General features: G+C 41.0%; 1 protein-coding gene across 5 annotated transcripts in view; it reads left to right on the top strand.

Moving 5' to 3' along the window:
* NXPE3 (neurexophilin and PC-esterase domain family member 3) overlaps positions 1-15,188 on the top strand; it is a 53,224-nt gene extending 38,036 nt beyond the window's left edge. For 4 of the 5 annotated variants that reach the window (XM_060150655.1, XM_060150656.1, XM_060150654.1 and 1 more), the window contains 2 exons: positions 10,175-10,381; positions 13,536-15,188. In XM_060150655.1, the coding sequence (XP_060006638.1) occupies positions 10,175-10,381; positions 13,536-14,086 (758 nt within the window). In that variant the 3' untranslated portion in view covers positions 14,087-15,188. The remainder of the gene's footprint in view (positions 1-10,174; positions 10,382-13,535) is intronic. The other variant, XM_060150658.1, reaches the window with a different exon arrangement.
* Positions 15,189-22,088: the final 6,900 nt, after the last annotated feature.

Genomic DNA, 22,088 nt, shown 5'->3' with positions numbered 1-22,088 from the left:
CAAGCAACACTGACTTTTTAAACAACTTCAGACTGCTTGAAATCATATTAGTCAGGAAATGTTTTTGTCCCAGTTGACCATAAGAGGGCAATGTAGGTAAACACATTTCACTTTAAAAATATGTTCTGTTATCTAGCGCTGCATGTTTAAAGAATTAATGTCAGGTTCAGTAATTGATTTGCTTTGCTTGACTTAACTCTGATAGTAAATATAATTAACATTTGAATGGAAATGGTAATTGTTTCCTGTATGATATACCCGTTTCTTTATGACCCTTATTTGACAGTAGACTCAGCTACTGAGTCTACAGACTTAACTGTGGTAAATATTGTGACTTCAAAATCACTTTTAATTCCCATTCCAGTAAATGTTTTCTTTATGCCCCAGGTGTCTGCTCAGGAGCTCTCTGGCCTGTGCAGCCTTGATGTGATGATACAGTGAGGAGCTTTGGGCAAGGTGTGGTGACATGGTAAAGCCACACTTGGTAGCATGTTGAGAAATTGCTTTTGAATAAGCCAAGCGAGTGTTTACCCTAACCCTCATTTTTCTTTGATAATCACATTGGCCAGAAGAGCATTTACAAGTCTGTGTACTTTTCAATTTAGACCCTGAACCTGCAAAGCATTAGCAGATACCTAAGAAAAAAGATTAAGTATGCACTGTCAAATAGAGCATCTTTGAAGGGAGTAAAACCAAAATAATTTTCTTTTTTTTTCTTTTTTAACACCTTTATTGGATTATAATTGCTTTACAACGGTGTGTTAGTTTCTGCTTTATAACAAAGTGAATCAGCTAAACATATACATATATCCGCATATCTCCTCCCTCTTGCGTCTCCCTCCCACCCTCCCTATCCACCCCTAGGTGGTCACAAAGCACCAGCTGATCTCCCTATTTCCCAATAGCTATCTGTTTTACATTTGGTAGTATATATAAGTCCATGCCACTCTCTCACTTTGTCTCAGCTTACTCTTCCCCCTCCCAGTGTCTGCAAGGCCATTCTCTGCGTCTGTGTCTTTATTCCTGTCCTACCCCTACGTTCTTCAGAACCTTTATTTTTAGAATCCATATATATGTGTTATATATGCGGTATTTGTTTTTCTCTTTTTGACTTAATTCACTATGTATGACAGACTCTAGGCCCATCCACCTCACTACACATAACTCAAATTTGTTTCTTTATATGGCTGAGTAAAACTCCATTGTATATATGTGCCACATCTTTTTTATCCATTCATCTGTCGATGGACACTTAGGTTGCTTCCATGTCCTGGCTATTGTAAATAGAGCTGCAATGAACATTGTGGTACATGACTCTTTGAATTATGGTTTTCTCAGGGTATATGCCCAGTAGTGGGATTGCTGGGTCATATGGTAGTTCAATTTTTAGTTTTTTAAGGAACCTCCCTACTGTTCTCCATAGTGGCTGTATCAATTTACATTCCCACCAACAGTGCAAGAGGGTCCCCTTTTCTCCACACCCTCTCCAGCATTTATTGTTTGTAGATTTTTTGATGATGGCCATTCTCACTGGTGTGAGGTGATACCTCCTTGCAGTTTTGATTTGCATTTTTCTAATGATTAGTGATGTTGAGCATTCTTTCATGTGTTTGTTGGCAATCGGTATACCTTCTTTGGAAAAATGTCTATTTAGGTCTTCTGACAAATTTTTGATTGGGTTTTTTGTTTTTTTAATATTGAGCTGCATGAGCTGTTTATATATTTTGGAGATTAATCCTTTGTCAGTTGTTTCATTTGCAAATATTTTCTCCCATTCAGAGGGCTGTCTTTTCGTCTTGTTTATAGTTTCCTTTGCTGTGCAAAAGCTTTTAAGTTTCATTAGGTCCCACTTGTTTATTTTTGTTTTTATTTCCATTTCTCTAGGAGGTGGGTCAAAATGGATTTTGCTGTGATTTATGTCATAGAGTCTTCTGCCTATGTTTTATTCTAAGAGTTTTATAGTGTCTGGCCTACATTTAGGTCTTTAATCCATTTTGAGTTTATTTTTGTGTATGGTGTTAGGGAGTGTTCTAGTTTCATTCTTTTACATATAGCTGTCCAGTTTTCCCAGCACCACTTATTGAAGAGGCTGTCTTTTCTCCTTTGTATATTTTTGCCTCATTTATCAAAGATAAGGTGACCATATGTGCATGGGTTTATTTCTGGGCTTTCTATCCTGTCCCATTGATCTATATTTCTGTTTTTGTGCCAGTACCATACTGTCTAGATTACTGTAGCTTTGTAGTATAGTCTGAAGTCCAGGAGCCTGATTCCTCCAGCTCCATTTTTCTTTGTCAAGATTGCTTTGGCTATTTGGGGTCTTTTGTGTTTCCATACAAATTGTGAAATTTGTTTTTCTAGTTCTGTGAAAAATGCCAATGGTAGTTTGATAGGGATTGCATTGAATCTGTAGATTGCTTTGGGTAGTAGAGTCATTTTCAAAATGTTGATTCTTCCAATCCAAGAACATGGTATATCTCTCCATCTATTTGTATCATCTTTAATTTCTTTCCTTAGTGTCTTATAGTTTTCTGCGTACAGGTCTTGTCTCCTTAGGTAGGTTTATTCCTAAGTATTTTATTCTTTTTGTTGCAGTGGTAAATGGGAATGTTTCCTTAATTTCTCTGTCAGATTTTTCATCCTTAGTATATAGGAATGCAAGAGATTTCTGTACATTAATTTTGTATCCTGCTGCTTTACCAAATTCATTGATTAGCTCTAGTCATTTTCTGGTAGCATCTTTAGGATTCTCTATGAATAGTATCATGTCATCTGCAAATAGGGACAGCTTTACTTCTTCTTTTCCGATTTGGATTCCTTTTATTTCTTTTTCTTCTCTGATTGATGTGGCTAAAACTCCAAAACTATGTTGAATAACAGTGGTGAGAGTGGACAGCCTTGTCTTGTTCCTGATCTTAGAGGAAATGGTTTCAGCTTTTCACCACTGAGAACAACGTTAGCTGTGGGTTCGTCATATATAGCCTTTATTATGTTGAGGTAAGTTCTCTCTATGCCTACTTTCTGGAGGGTTTTTATCATAAATGGGTGTTGATTTTTTTTTTTTTTTAAGATGTTGGGGGAAGGAGTTTAGTAATTTATTTATTTATTTATTTGCTGTGTTGGGTCTTTGTTTCTGTGCGAGTGCTTTCTCTAATTGTGGCAAGTGGGGGCCACTCTTCATCGTGGTACGCGGACCTCTCACTGTCTCGGCCTCTCTTGTTGTGGAGCACAGGCTCCAGACGCGCAGGCTCAGTAGTTGTGACACACGGGCCTAGTTGCTCCGCGGCATGTGGGATCCTCCCAGAACAGGGCTTGAACCCGTGTCCCCTGCATTATCAGGCAGATTCTCAACCACTGCGCCACCAGGGAAGCCCATGGGTGTTGAATTTTGTCCAAAGCTTTTTCTGCATCTGTTGAGATGATCATGTGGTTTTTCTCCTTCAATTTGCTAATATGGTTTATCTCATTGATTGATTGATTGATTGATTTTGGCTGCGTTGGATTTTCATTGCTGGGCATGGGCTTTCTCTAGTTGTGGTGAGCGGGGGCTACTCTTTGTTGTGGTGCACAGGCTTCTCATTGCAGCATTGGCTTCTCTTGTTGCAGAGCATGGGCTCTAGGTGTGTGGGCTTCAGTAGTTGTGGCACGCAGGCTCAGTAGTTGTGGCTCGCAGGCTCTAGAGTGCAGGCTCAGTAGTTGTGATGCACGGGCTTAGTTGCACCGCGGCATGTGGGATCTTCCTGGACCAGAGCTCAAACCTGTGTCCCCTGCATTGGCAGGCAGATTCTTAACCACTGCACCACCAGGAAAGTCCCTATCACATTGACTGATTTGCATATATTGAAGAATCCTTGCATTCCTGGGATAAACCCCACTTAGTCATGGTGTGTGATCCTTTTAATGTGCTGTTGGGTTCTGTTTGCTAGTATTTTGTTGAGGAGTTTTGCATCTATGTTCATCAGTGATATTGGCCTGTAGTTTTCTTACTTTGTGACATCTTTGTTTGGTTTTGGTATCAGGGTGATGGTGGCCTCATAGAATGAGTTTGGGAGTGTTCCTCCCTCTGCTATATTTTGGAAGAGTTTGAGAAGGACAGGTGTTAGCTCTTCTCTAAATATTTGATAGAATTCGCCTGTGTAGCCATCTCATCATGGGCTTTTGTTTGTTGGAAGATTTTAATCACAGTCTCAATTTCAGTGCTTGTGATTGGTCTGTTTATATTTTCTATTTCTTCCTGGTTCAGTCTCAGAAGGTTGTGCTTTTTTAAGAATTTGTCCATTTCTTCCAGGTTATCCATTTTATTGGCATATAGTTGCTTGTAGTTATCTCTCATGATCCTTTGTATTTCTGCAGTGTCAGTTGTTACTTCTCCTTTTTCAATCCTAATTCTGTTGCTTTGAGTCTTCTCCCTTTTTTTCTTGATGAGTTTGGCTAATGGTTTATCAATTTTGTTTATCTTCTCAAAGAACCAGCTTTTACTTTTACTGATCTTTGCTATTCTTTCCTTCATATCTTTTTCATTTTTTTCTGATCTGACCTTTATGATTTCTTTCCTTCTGCTAACTTGGGTTTTTTTTGTTGTTGTTGTTGTTCTGCTTTCTCTAATTGCTTTACGTGTAAAGTTAGGTTGTTTACTTGAGATGTTTCTTGTTTCTTGAGGTAGGATTGTATTGCTATAAACTTCCCTCTTAGAACTGGTTTTGCTGCATCCCATAGGTTTTGTGTCGTCATGTTTTGTCATTTGTTTCTAGGTATTTTTTGATTTCCTCTTTCATTTCTTCAGTGATCTCTTGGTTATTAAGTTGTGTACTGTTTAGGCTCCATGTGTTTGTACTTTTTACAGATTTTTTCCTGTAATTGATATGTAGTGTGATAGTGTTGTGGTCAGAAAAGATACTTGGTACAATTTCAGTTTTCTTAAATTTACCAAGGCTTGATTTGTGAGCCAGGATAGGATATGTCCTGGAGAATGTTCCATTAGCACTTGAAAAGAAAGTGTATTCTGTTGTTTTTGGATGGAATGTCCTCAAAATATCAATTAAGTCCATCTTGTTTAATGTATCATTTAAAGCTTGTGTTTCCTTATTTATTTTCATTTTGGATAATCTGTCCATTGGTGAAAGTGGAGTGTTAAACTCCCCTAGTATGATTGTGTTACTGTCGCTTTCCCCTTTTATGGCTGTTAGCAGTTGCCTTATGTATTGAGGTGCTCCTATGTTGGGTGCATGCATATTTACAATTGTTATATCTTCTTCTTGGTTTGACCCCTTGATTATTATGTAGTGTCCTTCTTTGTCTCTTGTAATAGTCTTTATTTTAAAGTCTCTTTTGTCTGATATGAGAATTGCTACTCCAACTTTCTTTTTATTTCCATTTACATGGAATATCTTTTTCCATCCCCTCACTTTCATTCTGTATGTGTCCCTAGGTCTGAAGTGAGTCTCTTGTAGATAGTGTATATATGGGTCTTGTTTCTGTATCCATTCAGCCACTTCTATGTGTTTTGCTTGGAATATTTAATCCATTTACATTTAAGGTAATTATCGATATATATATTCCTATTACCATTGTCTTAATTGTTTTGGGTTTGTTATTGTAGGTCTTTTCCTTCTCTTGTGTTTCCTGCCTAGAGAAGTTCCTTTAGCATTTGTTGTAAAGCTGGTTTGGCGGTGCTGAATTTTCTTAGCTTTTGCTTGTTTGTAAAGGTTTTAATTTCTCTGTCGAATCTGAATGAGATCCTTGCTGGGTAGAGTAATCTTGGTTGTAGGTTTTTCCCTTACATCACTTTAAGTATGTCCTGCCACTCCCTTCTGCCTTGTAGAGTTTCAGCTGAAAGATCAGCTGTTAACCTTATGGGGATTCCCTTGTATGTTATTTGTTGTTTTTCCCTTGCTGCTTTTAATATTTTTTCTTTGTATTTAATTTTTGATAGTTTGATTAATATGTATCTTGGCATGTTTCTCCTTGGATTTATCCTGTATGGAACTCTCTATGCTTCCTGGAGTTGATCAACTATTTCCTTTCCCATATTAGGGAAGTTTTTAACTATAATCTCTTCAAATATTTTCTCAGTCCCTTTCTTTTTCTCTTCTTCTTCTGGGACCCCTATATTTCGAATGTTGGTGCGTTTACTGTTGTCCCAGAGGTCTCTAAGACTGTCCTCAATTCTTTTCATTGTTTTTTCTTTATTCTGCTCTGCAGTAGTTATTTACACTATTTTATCTTCCAGGTCACTTATGTGTTCTCCTGTGTCAGTTATTCTGCTGTTGATTCCTTCTAGAGAATTTTTAATTTCATTTATTGTGTTGTTCATCATTGTTTTTTTGCTCTTTAGTTCTTCTAGGTCCTTGTTAAACCTTTCTTGAATTTTCTCCATTCTATTTCCAAGACTTTGGATCATCTTTACTATCATTACTCTCAATTCTTTTTCAGGTAGACTGACTATTTCCTCTTTGTTTGTTTGGTCTGATGTGTTTTTAGCTTGCTCCTTCATCTGCTGTGTGTTTGTCTGTCTTCTCATTTTGCCTAACTTACTCTGTTTGGGGTCTCTTTTTCATAGGCTGTAAGTTCGTAGTTCCCGTTGTTTTTGGTGTTGGCCCGCCGTGGGTAAGATTGGTTCAGTACATTGTGTAGGATTCCTGGTGGAGGGGACTAGTGCCTGTGTTCTGGTGGTTGAAGCTGGATCTTGTCTTTCTCATGGGCAGGACTGTGTCCGGTGGTGTGTTTTGGGGTGTCTGTGACCTTATTATGATTTTAGGCAGCCTCTCTGCTAATGGGTAGGGTTGTGTTCCTGTCTTGCTAGTTGTTTGGCATAGGGTGTCGAGCACTGTAGCTTGCTGGTCGTTGAGTGGAGCTGGGTCTTAGCGTTGAGATGGAGATCTCTGAGAGAGCTCTCAGTGACTGATGATATTACGTGGGGCTGGGTGGTCTCTGGTGGACCAATGTCGTGAACTCGGCTCTCCCACCTCAGAGGCTCAGGCCTGACACCCAGCCGGAGCACTGAGAACTTGTGAGCTACACGGCTCAGAAGAAAAGGGAGAAAGAAAGAAAGAAAGAGAGAGAGAGATAGAGAGAGGGAAAGGAAGGATGGATGGAAGAAAAAAGGAAGGAAGGAAGGAAGGGGGGAAGGAAGGGAGGAAGGAAGGAAGGAAGGAAGAATTAAAATAAAAAATTAAAAAGTAATTATTAAAAATAAAAAAATTAAAAAGTAATAAAAAAAACGAAAGAAAGAAGGGAGCAACCAAACCAAAAAACAAATCCACCAATGATGATAAGTGCTAAAAATTATACTAAAAAAAAAACCAACAGAAAAATGGACAGAACTCTAGGACAAATGGTAAAAGCAAAGCTATACAGGCAGAATCACACAAAGAAGCATACACATACACACTCACAAAAAGAGAAAAAGAAAAAAAAAATATATCTATATATTAAAAAAAAAAGAGGAAGAGAGCAATCAAATCAATCAATAAATCTACCAATAATAATAATCTCTAAATACTAAACTAAGATAAACATAAAGCCAGAAACAAATTAGATGCAGAAAGCAAACCCCTAGTCTACAGTTGCTCCCGGAGTCCACCACCTCGATTTTGAGATGATTTGTTGTCTGTTCAGGTATTCCAGAGATGCAGGGTACATCACGTTGATTGTGGAGATTTAGTCCGCTGCTCCTGAGGCTGCTGGGAGAGATTTCCGTTTCTCTTCTTTGTACACACAGCTCCTGGGGTCCAGCTTTGGATTTGGCTCCACCTGTGCGTGTACGTCACCTGAGGGCGTCTGTTCTTCGTTCAGACAGGACAGAGTTAAAGGAGCAGCTGATTAGGGGGCTCTGGCTCACTCAGGCCGGGGGGAGGGAGGGGTACAGAATGCGGGGTGAACCTGCGGCGGCAGAGGCTGGCGTGACATTGCACCAGCCTGAGGTGTGCCGTGCGTTCTCCCGGGGGAGTTGTCCCTGGATCACGGGACCCTGGCAGTGATGGGCTGCACAGGCTCCCCGGAGGGGAGGTGTGGATAGTGACCTGTGTTCACACACAGGCTTCTTGGTGGCGGCAGCAGCAGCCTTAGCGTCTCATGCCCGTCTCTGGGGTCTGCGCTGAGAACCGTGGCTCACGGCCATCTCTGGAGCTCGTTTAGGTGGTGCTCTGAATCCCCTCTCCTCGCGCACCCCAAACAATGGTCTCTTGCCCCTTAGGCAGTTCTAGACTTTTTCCTGGACTCCCTCCCAGCTAGCTGGGGTGCAGTAGGTCCCCTCAGGCTGTCTTCACGCAGCCAACCCCAGCCCTCTCCCTGGGATCCGACCTCCGAAACCCGAGCCTCAGCTCCCAGCCCCCGCCCGCCGCGGTGGGGGAGCAGACAAGCCTCTCGGGCTGGTGAGTGCCGGTTGGCACTGATCCTCTGTGCGGGAATCTCTCCGCTTTGCCTTCCGCACCCCTGTTGCTGCGCTCTCCTCCGCGGTTCCATAGCTCCCCCCCTCCGCCTCCCGCAATCTCCGCCCGCGAAGGGCCTTCGTAGTGTGTGGAAACCTTGCCTCCTTCACAGCTCCCTCCCACTGGTGCAGGTCCCGTCCCTGTTCTTTTGCCTCTGTTTTTTATTTTTTCTTTTGCCCTACCCAGGTACGTGGGGAGTTTCTTGCCTTTTGGGAGGTCTGAGGTCTTCTGCCAGCGTTCAGTAGGTGTTCTGTAGGAGTGGTTCCACACGTAGATGTATTTCTGATGTATTTGTGGGGAGGAAGGTGATTTAAATTTAAATTTGTTGGGAGGAAGGTGATTTAAATTTAAATTTAAATCTCCACGTCTTACTCCTCCGCCATCTTGAAGGTCTCCTTCCAAAATCATTTTTAGTATAGAGATAATATAGTCAAAGAAGTCAAAGAAGCTGAAAATAGTCACAAATAGGAGACTCACTTAAATTTAAATTTCTGAGTCATATTTAAATTTAAATTTCTGAGCATTTGGATTTTAAATCGTGGTTTAACAGGTGAGGCTTTAAAATTACTGGAATATGATCAAGATTTCAACTTTGGGCTGTGTAGGGAGTGATATAAAATGTTTGGTGGTTATTTGAAGATTGCAGGTTTGAATAATAAATGTTAGAAATGAATAAATGTACTCTTTCAGGAAAAAAGCCCAAAAGAAAGATATCTATTAACATCTCTTTTTGAGAGGCGATGTAACACAGTGGTTAAGAGCATGGGCTTGGGGGCTCACCGGCTTGGATTAGATCCTGGCTTTGCTACATACTATCTCTGAATCAAGTTGCTTAAATGTTTTGAAAGGTAGGGATAATAGGACCTACCTTAAAGGGTTATTGTGAGCATCCCATGAGATAATAAATTTAATTGCTCAGAACAGTGTCTGGTGCAGAGTAAACCTGCAAGAAATATTAGGCATCCCTGTTGAAGCACGTAAAGCGTGCCATTTTTGCAGTGGCATTTTCTGAGGGAGGTGTTAGGGCAGAAAGGTGTTGAGTTTCTCTGTGAAAGGTATCCCGGCACTTGTGTTATCATGTGTAGCTAGGCTACAACCATGAGTACACACTGCTGATACAATTTTAATATTGTTCATTGTGCATAAAGACTTCTGAACCTTTTGTGTTGTGGGCAGTAAATCTTTAGAATGTGTGTCATTGGTTTGTTTTCTGTATTCAGTGGTGGTTTTCCGAGTTAATATTTTATTGTAGGACCCATGGATTGAAACATTTCTTTTTAATGGGCTGAGAAACAGTGTGGATTAATATTATTATGCATATGTAAAATATGAATTTAAATTTTTACTTGCCTCACAGGCATTTGGATGAGAAGTTCTTCTCCTGTTCTGGGATAATGCTGGACAATGCTTACATCTACACATTTTCTTGGTTTTGGCCTGCCTTTATTTTTGGCTTTGAGAAAAACATGCGTAATCAGAGGGAATGATCAACGTCCCCTTTCCCCTTTGAGCGTGTCCACAAACACCCTCACACCCACTTCAGATCTTCCTATTTTTGTGCAAAGGAGAACTTTTTGTAGGAGGGGGGAAGTCTGGGATTTCTTTGAGATGTGATGGCAGGAAATGTTATCTGTAGCCAGCAAGCTAACAAACATAGGGGCATAATTGTGTTTCTTGGAACATTTTTTAGGTATGGTTTATTGGAGGAGAATTTCAGAATATCTTTTTTTTTTTTTTTTTCCCAGAAACCAACAACCTAGAACTATCTCAAGGCTTAGGAACTTTTCCTTCTGGCTATTATTACAAAAATCAGTGGAGGCCCAGAAAGTTTAAGATGCGCCAGTTTAATGACCCTGACAACATTACAGAATGCTTACAGAGAAAAGTGGTGTATTTATTTGGTGACTCGACAATCAGGCAATGGTTTGAATACCTCACTACATTTGTTCCAGGTTGGTACTTTGCTTTTTGTTTCATAACTCTTTCCCACACATACAAAATTCAGCTTTGAAATAAGCAGACCCAGTCCGGTGCCTGAAGAAAGGCATCAGGTGAGGAAGCAGTTATTTCTCTGTAGGACTGAAGAGGTGTCCTAACCTTGGAGAGATGAGTGATAGTTTCTGATCAATGGTGGGGCTGTGACGCATCGATGAAAGCACTGGCTGCTTGTTGAAGTTCATACCACTCATGAGCTGTGTGACCCTAGACGAGTCATCTACTTCTCAGGGCTTCACTTCTCCAAGTGTGAGCTGAGGCAGCAGGACACTATCACCTAACAGGTGTCTTTCACTTCTAGCATTCTGGGCTGTGAGATAGAAGTGAACATTTCCAGTTGTTTCTCTTCTAGTTCTGTTTGGTCCAACTCCAAGTCTATCATAGATTTAAGTGGAAGGAGGCAGCGAAACTGTCGTGCATTTTAATGCATTCATGCGGCAGAGCCATCCCTGCTCACCCCTTGGGCCGTCCATTGGTGTGACTCTGAGGTGGAGCTGCCTCCCAGCAAGGGAGATTCTGGTCAGTCCCAGTCTTCTTAGCTTCTTGGTCTCCCTGCTGGGCTCTGGGGAAGCTCTCCAGACTTGGAATAAAACCCCACTCATGGGAGGGCCATCCCTTATTCACAGTGGGCCTTTTCCTCTTCCTGGAAGTGGTGTGGATGGAGTGAGGAGGGATGGATTTGGGGCAGCAGGACTAAAGGCCCCACTTAGAGTTTAGAGAGCTGATGAATAGTTCTGTGGGAACTGGGTTTTTTTGTTTGTTTGTGTGTTTTAAATTTTTTTTTTAAACTTTTGATTTTTGGAGTATAGCCGATTAACAATGTTGTGATAGTTTCAGGTGTACCGCAAAGCGACTCTGCCATACATATACATGTATCCATTCTCCCCCAAACTCCCTTCCCATCCAGGCTGCCACATAACATTGAGCAGAGGGAACTGTTTCTGATGGCTGTTTATGGACAGGGCTTTTCATAAAGCAACTTCCCACAGTTGGGAGTGGTTGTGTGTGATGTTTTTCTTTTTTCTCTTTTATTTGTTACATCAACTTAGTTTCAAATTTAATTTTTAGAAGGAAGGAAAGGAGGAAGTAGATATGACCCCCCAAAATAGAAAGTTAATTCCGGTTTTGATTTGCTTCCTTTTTTTATTGAAACAGACATAGCAGAATTCTAGTTGATGAAGCGTAAGTTCAAAAGCAGGAGAAGGGAAATCATTTGTATGACATGATGCTAGGCATAGTTCGGTGTTGACCAGTCAGGGCCCTCCAGGAGCCTGCAGTTGCTTGATTCTTTTCTTTTTTTTAATAGATTTATTTTATTTATTTTTTTGGGGTGCGTTGGGTCTTCCGTTGCTGCATGTGGGCTTCCTCTAGTTGCGGTAAGTGGGGGCTACTCTTTGTTGCGGTGCGAGGGCTTCTCATTGTGGTGGCTTCTCTTGTTGCAGAGCACAGGCTCTAGGCACATGGGCTTCAGTAGTTGTGGCACACGGGCTTCGGTAGTTGTGCTCGTGGGCTCTAGAGCGCAGGCTCAGTAGTTGTGGCGCACAGGCTTAGTTGCTCTGCGGCATGTGGGATCTTCCCGGACCAGGGCTCGAACCCGTGTCCCCTGCATCGGCAGGCGGATTCTTAACCACTCTGCCACCAGGGAAGCCCCAGTTGCTTGATTCTTAAGTTCTAATGACGTAGCTTGGTATTTCCTTTCATAGCAATGATCACATTGTGTGTCTTGAGCATTTTCCACCCTACCCTTTGCAGACAGATCTTTACCCGATAAAGCCTTGTGTTGGGCTTGATCTTAATCAAAAGAAAGAATGGTTAATTGAGCTTCTATTCAATTTAAGGGGGGCCACATGCTAAGTAGTAATGAATTAGGTATGAGAATTTAGAAGAGGAGCCTGGGAACTCATGGAGAAAAAAGTGAAACCTTGACTTTAACCCTTAAGAGTAAATAATATGGGACAATTATAGTTTGATGGTACTTCTTCAGAATTGACTATAAACTCCTTGAGGGCAAGGACTGTGACTTACCCATCTGAGCATTGCTGGCTTTTTTTTTTTAAAGCTGGGAAACTATTCTAATTTATTTTATTATTTTTTTATTCTATTTTTTTTTCTTTTTGGCCGTGCCATGAGGGATCTTAATTCCCTGACCAGGGATTGAACCCATGCCCCCTGCAGTGGAAGTGTGGAGTCTTAACCACTGGACCGCCAGCAAAGTCCTGCATTGCTGGCTTATAGCACAATAGTGCTGGCACGGAAGAGGTGCTTAGGAAATGTGAATTCAGTTTGGCTGCCAAGGGTTACTTAATCTGGTCTGTGTAAGGCACTTATAGGAATATTTAGGGATATGACACAGACCCTCTTTCCTCATGGGGTGAATGTTCAGTGATGAATTGTACAGCCTTTTTGAGGAGTAATAAGGGAGAATAATCATTGATTCCTGGGATCTTCAGAGGAGCAGGACTTGGAAACACAACCTAGATAAAGTAGAGGGAGAGAAGGGAATTCTAACTTGTGCTGCTGTGTTTGTTACGACAGAGAGAGAGAAGTTTTCTAAGACATAAACAGGGTTTTCCATCCATAGGGTGAAATTGAAAGTCAAAAGAAGCGTGGTTGCTTCTTTCTTTTGCTTATTTCAAAAAGAGGTATTTGGTTACTATTATGTGTTTGTAAAAAAGCAGACCTGGTTCTTGACCTGGAAGAAATAATTTTGATCTGTTAGAACAGTAATGTGTAAATGCCAAATCGATGTTTAGATATTTAACAGTCAGTGCAAACAGGAAGATTTCTTGGCCTAATAATTAGAGGTAAACAGGTTATTTTGCTTCTCAGGTCTAGAATCAATTGCTGATGGTATTACTTGTAATGTCGTGCTTATGGAGTGATTTAAGTAATAAATATGTTAAAATATAAAGGTCCATTGAAGCCAAGGGGGCCAAAGTGACGTGCAATAGGTGTTTCCTTTACATTTGTATTGTACCTTTTTGTTATTTTATTTTAAAAAATTGTTCTTTGAAAAAAAAAAATTGTTCTTTGAAGCCACTAACTAAAGAATAATCAAAATATATCGCTTGGTTTAAACATTCTTATGAATCTGAGTTTCCCTTGTTTCAGATTTAGTGGAGTTTAACTTGGGTAGCCCGAAGAATGTGGGTCCCTTCCTTGCGGTGGACCAGAAGCACAACATCCTGCTCAAATACCGCTGCCACGGTCCACCGATCCGCTTCACGACCGTCTTTAGCAATGACCTCCGTTATGTGGCGAATGAGCTGAATGGCATCGTGGGAGGGAAGAACACAGTCGTTGCCATAGCTGTGTGGTCTCATTTCAGCACCTTCCCCTTGGAAGTGTATATCCGGCGGCTCAGGAACATCCGTCGAGCCGTGGTCCAGCTCTTGGATCGAAGCCCTAAGACTGTGGTAGTCATCCGGACAGCCAACGCCCAAGAGCTGGGACCTGAAGTGAGCCTTTTCAACAGCGACTGGTATAACTTTCAGCTGGACACCATCCTTCGGAAGATGTTCTCAGGAGTTGGGGTATATCTCGTTGATGCCTGGGAGATGACCCTGGCCCATTATCTGCCCCACAAGCTACATCCAGATGAAGTTATTGTGAAGAACCAGCTGGACATGTTCTTGTCCTTTGTGTGCCCCTTGGAGAGCTAGTCTGCCCTGCAGGAGACTGGAGAAATCACATTCAGTGACCTTCTCTATCACCTGCACTACGGAAAGTTTATGGGTGGCCCTATGGAGAGATGGCTGCCATTGATATGTATTTAAAATTTTAAAAAAAGAGATGGACTTTATATAATGACTTGTAAGGAGCTTAGAAAATGCAGATTACATTTATACCTACCTATAGGATTTTTTCCCATCTTGACTTATCTATGGGGGAACGATTATTAACAGCATTTACACACTATATTGCCCTCGTAACCAAAGATACTAATGAGTGTGTTTGAACTAGCTTCTCCTGGGAGGGGAGGGGATACTGTGCTAAAAAGTGTGAAAAATGTTGTGACCTAAGTGGAAGGGGCAAGTTTGGTTGGCAGTGGAGTGTTTGTATCTTGTCTGGTAAAGGAAATTGAGCACATCTACATGAATAGCATAATTGGTACATCTTCAGCGGGAAGTGAATTAACCCCAAGGCTTTTAGTCAGTGGCTCCCGTAACACACTGAAGACTGCTGTGTCTTAGAAGTTTATCTTGATGACCCAGTTTTTTCTGGATTACTTGAAAAGGCCAGTGTCCTTGGTCAGAACTTTCTAATGAGAATATTTACAGTGTCTGGCTTTTATCTAGAAAAGAAGCAAAAGGGAAATATGAAAGCAGTATATATAAAATCTGTGCATTGAATTGATATTTGCATTGGGTAATTGCTACTTATCTGATTCAGCTAAATTTTACAGGATGAATACTTATTCTAAAATAACCACTTTTGGAGCTGGAAGGGGAAAATCTATAAAGGAAAATTTATTTTTGTGTTCTGAAGTTTGAGGGTTTTAAGAATTGACTTTTATGTAAAGATTGGTATTGTTTGTTATAAAGTTGTAGAAATTATTTCCATCAATTTTGAGTATTTCTTTTTTGGTTGTTATTTTGAATTGCATACCCAAATTAGAAATTAAAATCTAATTAAAAATTAAATTTAGATATTGAAATCTGTGATGGGTTGATTTGGGCATAAGGTACACACATTCTGTCATGCTTGGAAGTAAAAGGTGCTGTTCCTATTGGCTCTCTTAAAATAATTGAATTATCAATTTTACTTGACTGTCTTTACCTTATTAATTTTAAATAAGTTTAAATTAATTTGTGCCATTTTAGTAAGTACTCTTTTCTTTTTGAGCTACAATATAGTTTTGTTTATCCCTAAGTGAACATGTGAAGAAACTGGGGAGGCTTTAGAGATGAAGACAGATGCCTAAAGCATGAAAAAATACACCCTTAGAAGAATGGGTCAAAGAATCTGGGTTTTGGGCTTCTCTGGTGGCGCAGTGGTTGGGAGTCTGCCTGCCGATGCAGGGGACGCGGGTTCGTGCCCCAGTCCAGGAAGATCCCACATGCCGCAGAGCGGCTGGGCCCGTGAGCCGTGGCCACTGAGCCTGCGCATCCGGAGCCTGTGCTCCGCAGCGGGAGAGGCCACAACAGCGAGAGGCCCGCGTACCGCAAAAAAAAAAAAAAAAAAAAAAAAGAATCTGCGTTTTTAACTTAAAACAGAGAGTTTAAGATCTTTCTTTCCTAGCCTTGAGGGCCACCTTCAAGTTTATAAAATAAATAAATATGATTTTAAATTATTTTCTGAGTCTGAAGTGGAGCAGGTAGTTAAATATATTAAGATGGCTTAATTTTAATGGCCTTTAACCTTTAGAATGTCTAAGGATCACTCTGAATATTTTTTTTTAAGTTTTTTTTTAAATTAGTTTTTTTTGGCTGCGTAGGGCCTTCATTGCTGCGTGCGAGTTTTCTCTCGTTGCGGTGAGTGGTGGCTACTCTTTGTTGCGGTGCATGGGCTTCTCACTGTGGTGGCTTCTCTTGTTGCTCAGTGTAGGCTCTGGGCGTGTGGGCTTCATTAGTTGTGGCACATAGGCTCAGTAGTTGTGGCTTGCGGGCTCTAGAGCGCAGGCTCTGTAGTTGTGGCGCATGGGCTTAGTTGCTCTGTGACACATGGGATCTTTCTGGACCAGGGCTCGAACCCGTGTCCCCTGCACTGACAGGCGGATTCTTAACCACTGCGTCACTAGGGAAGTCCCTCACTTGGAATATTTGATAAAAATGCAGAATTAGGAGCTATGCCTCTGGGAATTGTGGAATCAACCTTAGTGACAAATGCCCAGGAGTTCTGATGCAATGGTGGTGTTCTATGTTTTGAGAAACACAGAGGGAAGATAGAACTAAGGAAATAATATTTTTTGTCTATTATTTTAGGAGCTTTTCCCATAACATTTAATTCTGATCATGGTCTAATAGTGCAGATAATAGTTCCATTTTATAGATGAGGAACTTGAGTTTAGATTTGAACTAAGGTATGTGAGAGTCCATAGCCCTTTTCAACTAGAATTTTTTGGATTTTGTAAAGAGGTTTTATTTTTTAGGAAAGAACTTTTGAGCATTTACTCAAGGATCATTGGAGGAGGCTGAGTCATGTCTTCCCAGGAGAGTTTCAATTTCTACTGCCTCTTCAGAGCTTCGGAGTGGTACTACTTGTTTGTGCAAATGATTTCTCACGATCTCATACCATTAATTTTTTTTTTTTTTTTTTTTTTTTTTGCGGTACGCGGGCCTCTCACTGTTGTGGCCTCTCCCGTTGCGGAGCACAGGCTCCGGACGCACAGGCTCAGCGACCATGGCTCACGGACCTGGCCGCTCCGCGGCATGTGGAATCTTCCTGGACCGGGGTATGAACCTGTGTCCCCTGCATCGGCAGGCAGACTCTTAACCACTGCGCCACCAGGGAAGCCCCATCCCGTTAATTTTTGATTTAGTGACATGTCCTAAAGATCTGATGACACAGTTTCTTAAAGTATTCTCATTCACTCTGTCCTTCTAATGTGTCTTTCTATGCTCGTGTGGAAGTTAAAAAAAAGCCTAAGTGTAGAGTTTGGAATATTACCTAAATCATTCTCAGAACGATTTTAATTTCTTCTGAAAAGTTTATTTTAAGCCAATACCACAGAGTTGTGTTTCCATTATAAATGTAAAGGATATTAAATAAACATATTGTAAAATCTAGAAAAAGAAAATCTATGGATAGAATCCATAATTCTATCATCTGCGATGAGCATTAGCAGTTTGGTTTATTTTCTTCTAGGTTTTTTAAATCACACAGCTGTAATCACAGAGAACATGTAATTTTTATCTGTGTTTTTAAATTTAACATACAAATATTTTTCTATGTTTTCATGACTTAATTATAAAAGTCTGCCTAACAGTTTAGCTAAATGATATCATTATTTACATAGGTTGGCCATTTAGATTTATAATAAAATATTAAAATGGTGATTAATATATAATTTCATTGGGTTAAAATATGGATTTTTATTTTGGAATGGCAGCATTAACTTCATTTAGTGGATCTCCTCATATTCTAGAACTCAAATGATTGATTTGATGCTACTTATGAAAGGGAGAATCCATAATAAGGCTCTTCTGTGAAAATTATATTTTATAAAAGTTAAGAGTAACTTTTCTTTAGCAAATATAAGTTTGTTGTTCCAATATGATCCATTTTACCTTTCTGAACAACCATCATTTTGTTAAATACCAACTGACTGATACTTCCCAGCTTCAGGTATTAAGTTTCAGATTGATCCATCTGGGCACTTGCCAAGAATGTGTATGGTAAGCCTTTATATCCGTGTGTTGCAAGCCAGAGGTGAGTCTGCTTCTGGGCCCTATTAAAGGAAATAGCAGTTACCCAGAAAGTACTAGGAAATAAATCTCCAAGGGAAATAACAGAAATAAGACCTCCCCACTCTGTTCCCACCCCCCTCCCTTCCCCCCTGAAAAAAAAGGTGCTCAGCATTATCTTTGTAGATCTGGGTAAATTCAGCTTTTAAAGATTAGCTAGTTGCTCATGCCAGAAATCCAAGTGTATTCATTCTCTAGTGTTAAACATTATTCTCTCCAGGTTTTATGTCTTCAGTGGAGTGCATTTGCCTGACTCCTCAGTGTGCAATAAATAAATAAGTTCTGGAAAGTGTTCTTTTCCTCTCTGAAAGTGAGACCACAGTCCCAGAGTGCTAGGGGCACCTAGGAATCCTGGGGGAGGGCGGGGGTGAGGGTGGAAAATCAGAGGGTTGTTGAGGGCATCAGTTTATAGGATGCAGGAGGTAGAAGGGCACAGAATGCACTTCAAGTTCACTTTGTCTCAGAAGTGCAGTTACAGCTTTTTAGAAAACGTGTGAACTTAAGTGTGTTACATTTTGCTTTTCAGTATTCTGCGTGAAATGAGAGGAAGTCAGGCTTCTTATAAGAAGGACGGTCTGCTGTCTTAAAGTTTTAAGGATCTTCTGGTGTTTAGGTCTAGATGCCCATTCCTATTGGAGAAGCAGGTATTTCCTGTCTAATTCTAAAGCTGGATTGTAAGACTGCCTTGGGGGGGCGGGGGAGCGGGAAGCAGTACAGAGATGACAGTCGAAAGTGTCCTAAAAGAAAAAGAAGCCACAGTGAAACCTAATGTCGTAGAAGATATCCTTTCACTGTTGCGCAATGGTTCATTCTCTGTTTAAATTCACCCCACATGAAAATAATGTAATCTTCATGTTACGGGACCACTGCTTTACTTACATCGCAGATTCCTTGTCCTTTAGTTTGTCAGTGAAGGCACACGATGGGGACACTACTTTCTGATTGCCATGTTTGAAAAGCTTTGCTGTAGAAAGCATCCCCCTCCTCAGCCCCCGCACTTAAAGGCTGTACAGAAAAAGCGAAAGAAGCAGAGAAGGTGAATCTAAGGAGGGGGCAAGGCCAATGCAGGCAGTAAATTCACTGAGACGTTTAAAAAAGGCATCCCTAAAAAAAAAAGTTTTGCTTACAGATTTGCTTCTGATTCCTCTGCGCGGTTCCAGTCCAGGTCTTGGAGCCGACCCTTGAGGGGAATGTCCGGGACTAGGGTCGGTACCTTTCTGGCCTGGGAATTTCCAGGGTGCAGAAAAAAAAGTCCACGAACAAAGTCCTTGCTGCTCCCTTCCCGCCGTCTCCGCCCCTCCTCTGTGCCCACGCAGCCCCTTTCGAATGAGAGTTGGACCGTATTCTGTATTTTAGGAAACAGGTCCTTAGCGTCCCCCGCCCCCATCCCTTTCTAGAACGGTGAGCAGCAAGCGAACGCTATAAAGGGGGCCAGGGAGAGGGCCTGGCCTTCTCTTGCCAAGAGGTCAGACGCCGGCGAGTTCTTAGAGAAAAAGGCTGCTTAACTGTCGCTGCTGCTTATCATGTAACCTCAAAAGGAAACTGATCATCTTTCTCGTGCTCTCACGTACTTGGGTTATTATCGCTGATTACAGCTGGAAACAGTTGATTTGCCTTTACGTATTTGTATGACTTGACTCTTCAAACACAAAGGTATATTTTTATTATTTTATATTTAGTATGAAAAAGTATCTTAAAAGCTTTTTTTTTTTCTTTTCCCATATTCAGATTCTTTACTTTGGAGTCACTTTCTGATATTTGGGTGATCATACTTGTTTTGGGGCAAAATATTAGGGGGCAGTATTTTGGGGAAGGAAAATTTGGGATGTTTTTATAGTTTGGCAATGACTATGAATTGTTTCTGTTCGCCTTGAAGGCCCAGGAAAGACTAAGATGCTGATGGAAGAGGTTGGTAGGATGGGTGATGAAAGTATCATAAATCTAATGTAAAAACTTTTATTTAGCCAGTGAAGTAGCCTTTGATACTCCTAGTTAGAAATCTCCCAGGAAGTTTGAGTGTGGGCTTAGAGGTATACTTTCTCACCAAGGGTAGGCATAGAACTATATCTTTATGGAAAAATATATCTGAGTAGATCAAAATGTTGTATAGCATGTAGTTCTTATATTACCTTTGTAAAATGAAAGACATGTATTACAAGACCATTGTATGAACAAAGGAAAGCTTGAAGTTTGATGACTTGGCTGAACCCCCAGATCTATTACAATCTGGGATTTTGTGTGAATAAAAGTGCTTTTCTAGGTAGGATGGATTGAGATTGTCTCCAGGAGGATTAGGGAACTGATGTATGGGGTGGAGGTGTCTCAGAGGATGACATTTATTATGTAAATTTTAAGCACTTTGTAATATATATTCCCTCACTTTAAATCTGGCATCTAAAGAAACACGTTATTGATCAGGTGGAATAATTTTTTTTTTTTTGGCCTCTCCTGTCAGTAGGTTGTTTAGACAATAAAAGAAGAGAAAAATTTCAAAGGCTTATTCATTCCCCTCAACAATCCCTGATAGAGATCAACCACACAGATCACCTAAACATTCAGATAACCCTAAAGTCTTTTTATTTGGCTTCAGAGTACAATGTATGATCTACCACCTCTCTTCATTATAACATCAATTTGCTTTGGTTAAAGACACAGTTGGATAGGGTACAGAGGCTATAAGAGAGACAGTCTGGGAAGAGTTAGCACAAGAGCTGGGTGCACGGAAGTCCCCTGGTAGCCTAGTGGTTAGGATTCCAGGCTTTTAATGCTGGGGTCTGGGTTCAATCCCTGGTCGGGGAACTGAAATCCGGCAAGGCATGCAGCGTGGCCAAAAAAAAAAAAAAAAAAAATAGTGGGCGCACAACAAACCTCGTGTTAAACGTTTAGCACTGTCCTTGCCAGCATGGAGGTGATGACCATGCTCAGTATAATTTAGTCGTCCAGCTACAGACTTTTCCTCATTGAAGAAGTTGAGGCAAACCTCTCTCATTTCTACTTTGTCCCGAAAGAAGTCTGGAACCAAAGGAAACCCTCTCAGAAGTTAAAGAGCTGTGGAGAGCACTACTGAGAGGGAAGATTTTCTAATTATTCTGAGATGCACAGTGAACTGCTCCTGAGAAAACCATTTACTTTTGGCTCTTAGCTGACATTGATCTGGTGGCCTCTTGATTTTCCCCCCCAGGTTAATAGGAAGATCAGGAGGCTGACTTCACCTTTTGGCTTTCTTGGCCTGATGCTGAACTCCTGATGGTGTGAAAGGTGGATATTCCTAATTCCAGATGTTACCTGGGCCTTGGCTGATGTAGTCAAAGTGGGCAGTGGGATGTTTCTAAAATTTCTATGGTTCTTGGATCCCTTAATCAAATTTTGAAGTTGCCTCAAAGTTACTATGAGCTTTGTAGGCATTGTACTGTGATTTCTTGTGAACTAAGATTTTTTTGATGGTTTAGCATCTTTTTAACCATTTTGAATTTCCACTATTTTCCATGAGAAGAGGACGCGTGCATACATCTAAGAGGGGAATTCAGCTCTCTGCTGACTGGCAGTTTCGGGGTTATGTAATCTCTAACAGGCTCAGAGAGCATCATGCTCTCTACGGTTTTGGTGAAGCCCGTCATTAAAGCTTGCATACGTGGTTTCTGATTAAAGCACTTCCTGTTCCTTTAATTTGGGACTGTCTGTGAGGTAAAACAATTTCTTTCCAAACTAAGTGGATGAAAATACGCTACTGCTTCCTGGGGGAGTTAGTGGATAGGGAATTAACATTTATTAAACACTTGTTTTGCGAGTTGACCAGCAAGATCTCATTCAGCCCTCATAATGGCATCGGAGGCAGGCATAATTAGTCTTATTTTATAGGTGAGGAAATTGAGGCTCAGAGGGATTGACAGCTGGTTCAAGATCCCCCAGATCGTAAGTGGCAGAGCTTGGATTTGAATCTGAGGGGCCGTGTCCCCATAGCCAGTGCCCTTGCCACCAGGCCACTGGGATATTAGCGGAGGTACAATGGGGAGAGGTCAACCTCTTTCCAGGGCTCTGATTTCCCTAGGGCCCTTCCTTTTCCCTAGCTCACACCTGGCTACCATCTACTCCCTGTTCAGTTTTAACTGGTAGTTAGTTAGGGTAGTTAATAACCACCATAACCCTTCATATTTTAAGAAGACCACAGGGAAAATCTTTCAGACCAAAGTGAAGCTATATGGTGGAATTAATGGGAGTGGTTGGGCTAATGTTTGGGGAGAGGCAGCCTCTTAGTTAT

This window comes from Lagenorhynchus albirostris, chromosome 5, assembly GCF_949774975.1.
Source record: "Lagenorhynchus albirostris chromosome 5, mLagAlb1.1, whole genome shotgun sequence".
NCBI classification, from domain to species: Eukaryota; Metazoa; Chordata; class Mammalia; order Artiodactyla; family Delphinidae; genus Lagenorhynchus; species Lagenorhynchus albirostris.
Note: the sequence above shows the minus strand (reverse complement) of the source record. Positions and strands in the feature narration are given on the sequence as shown.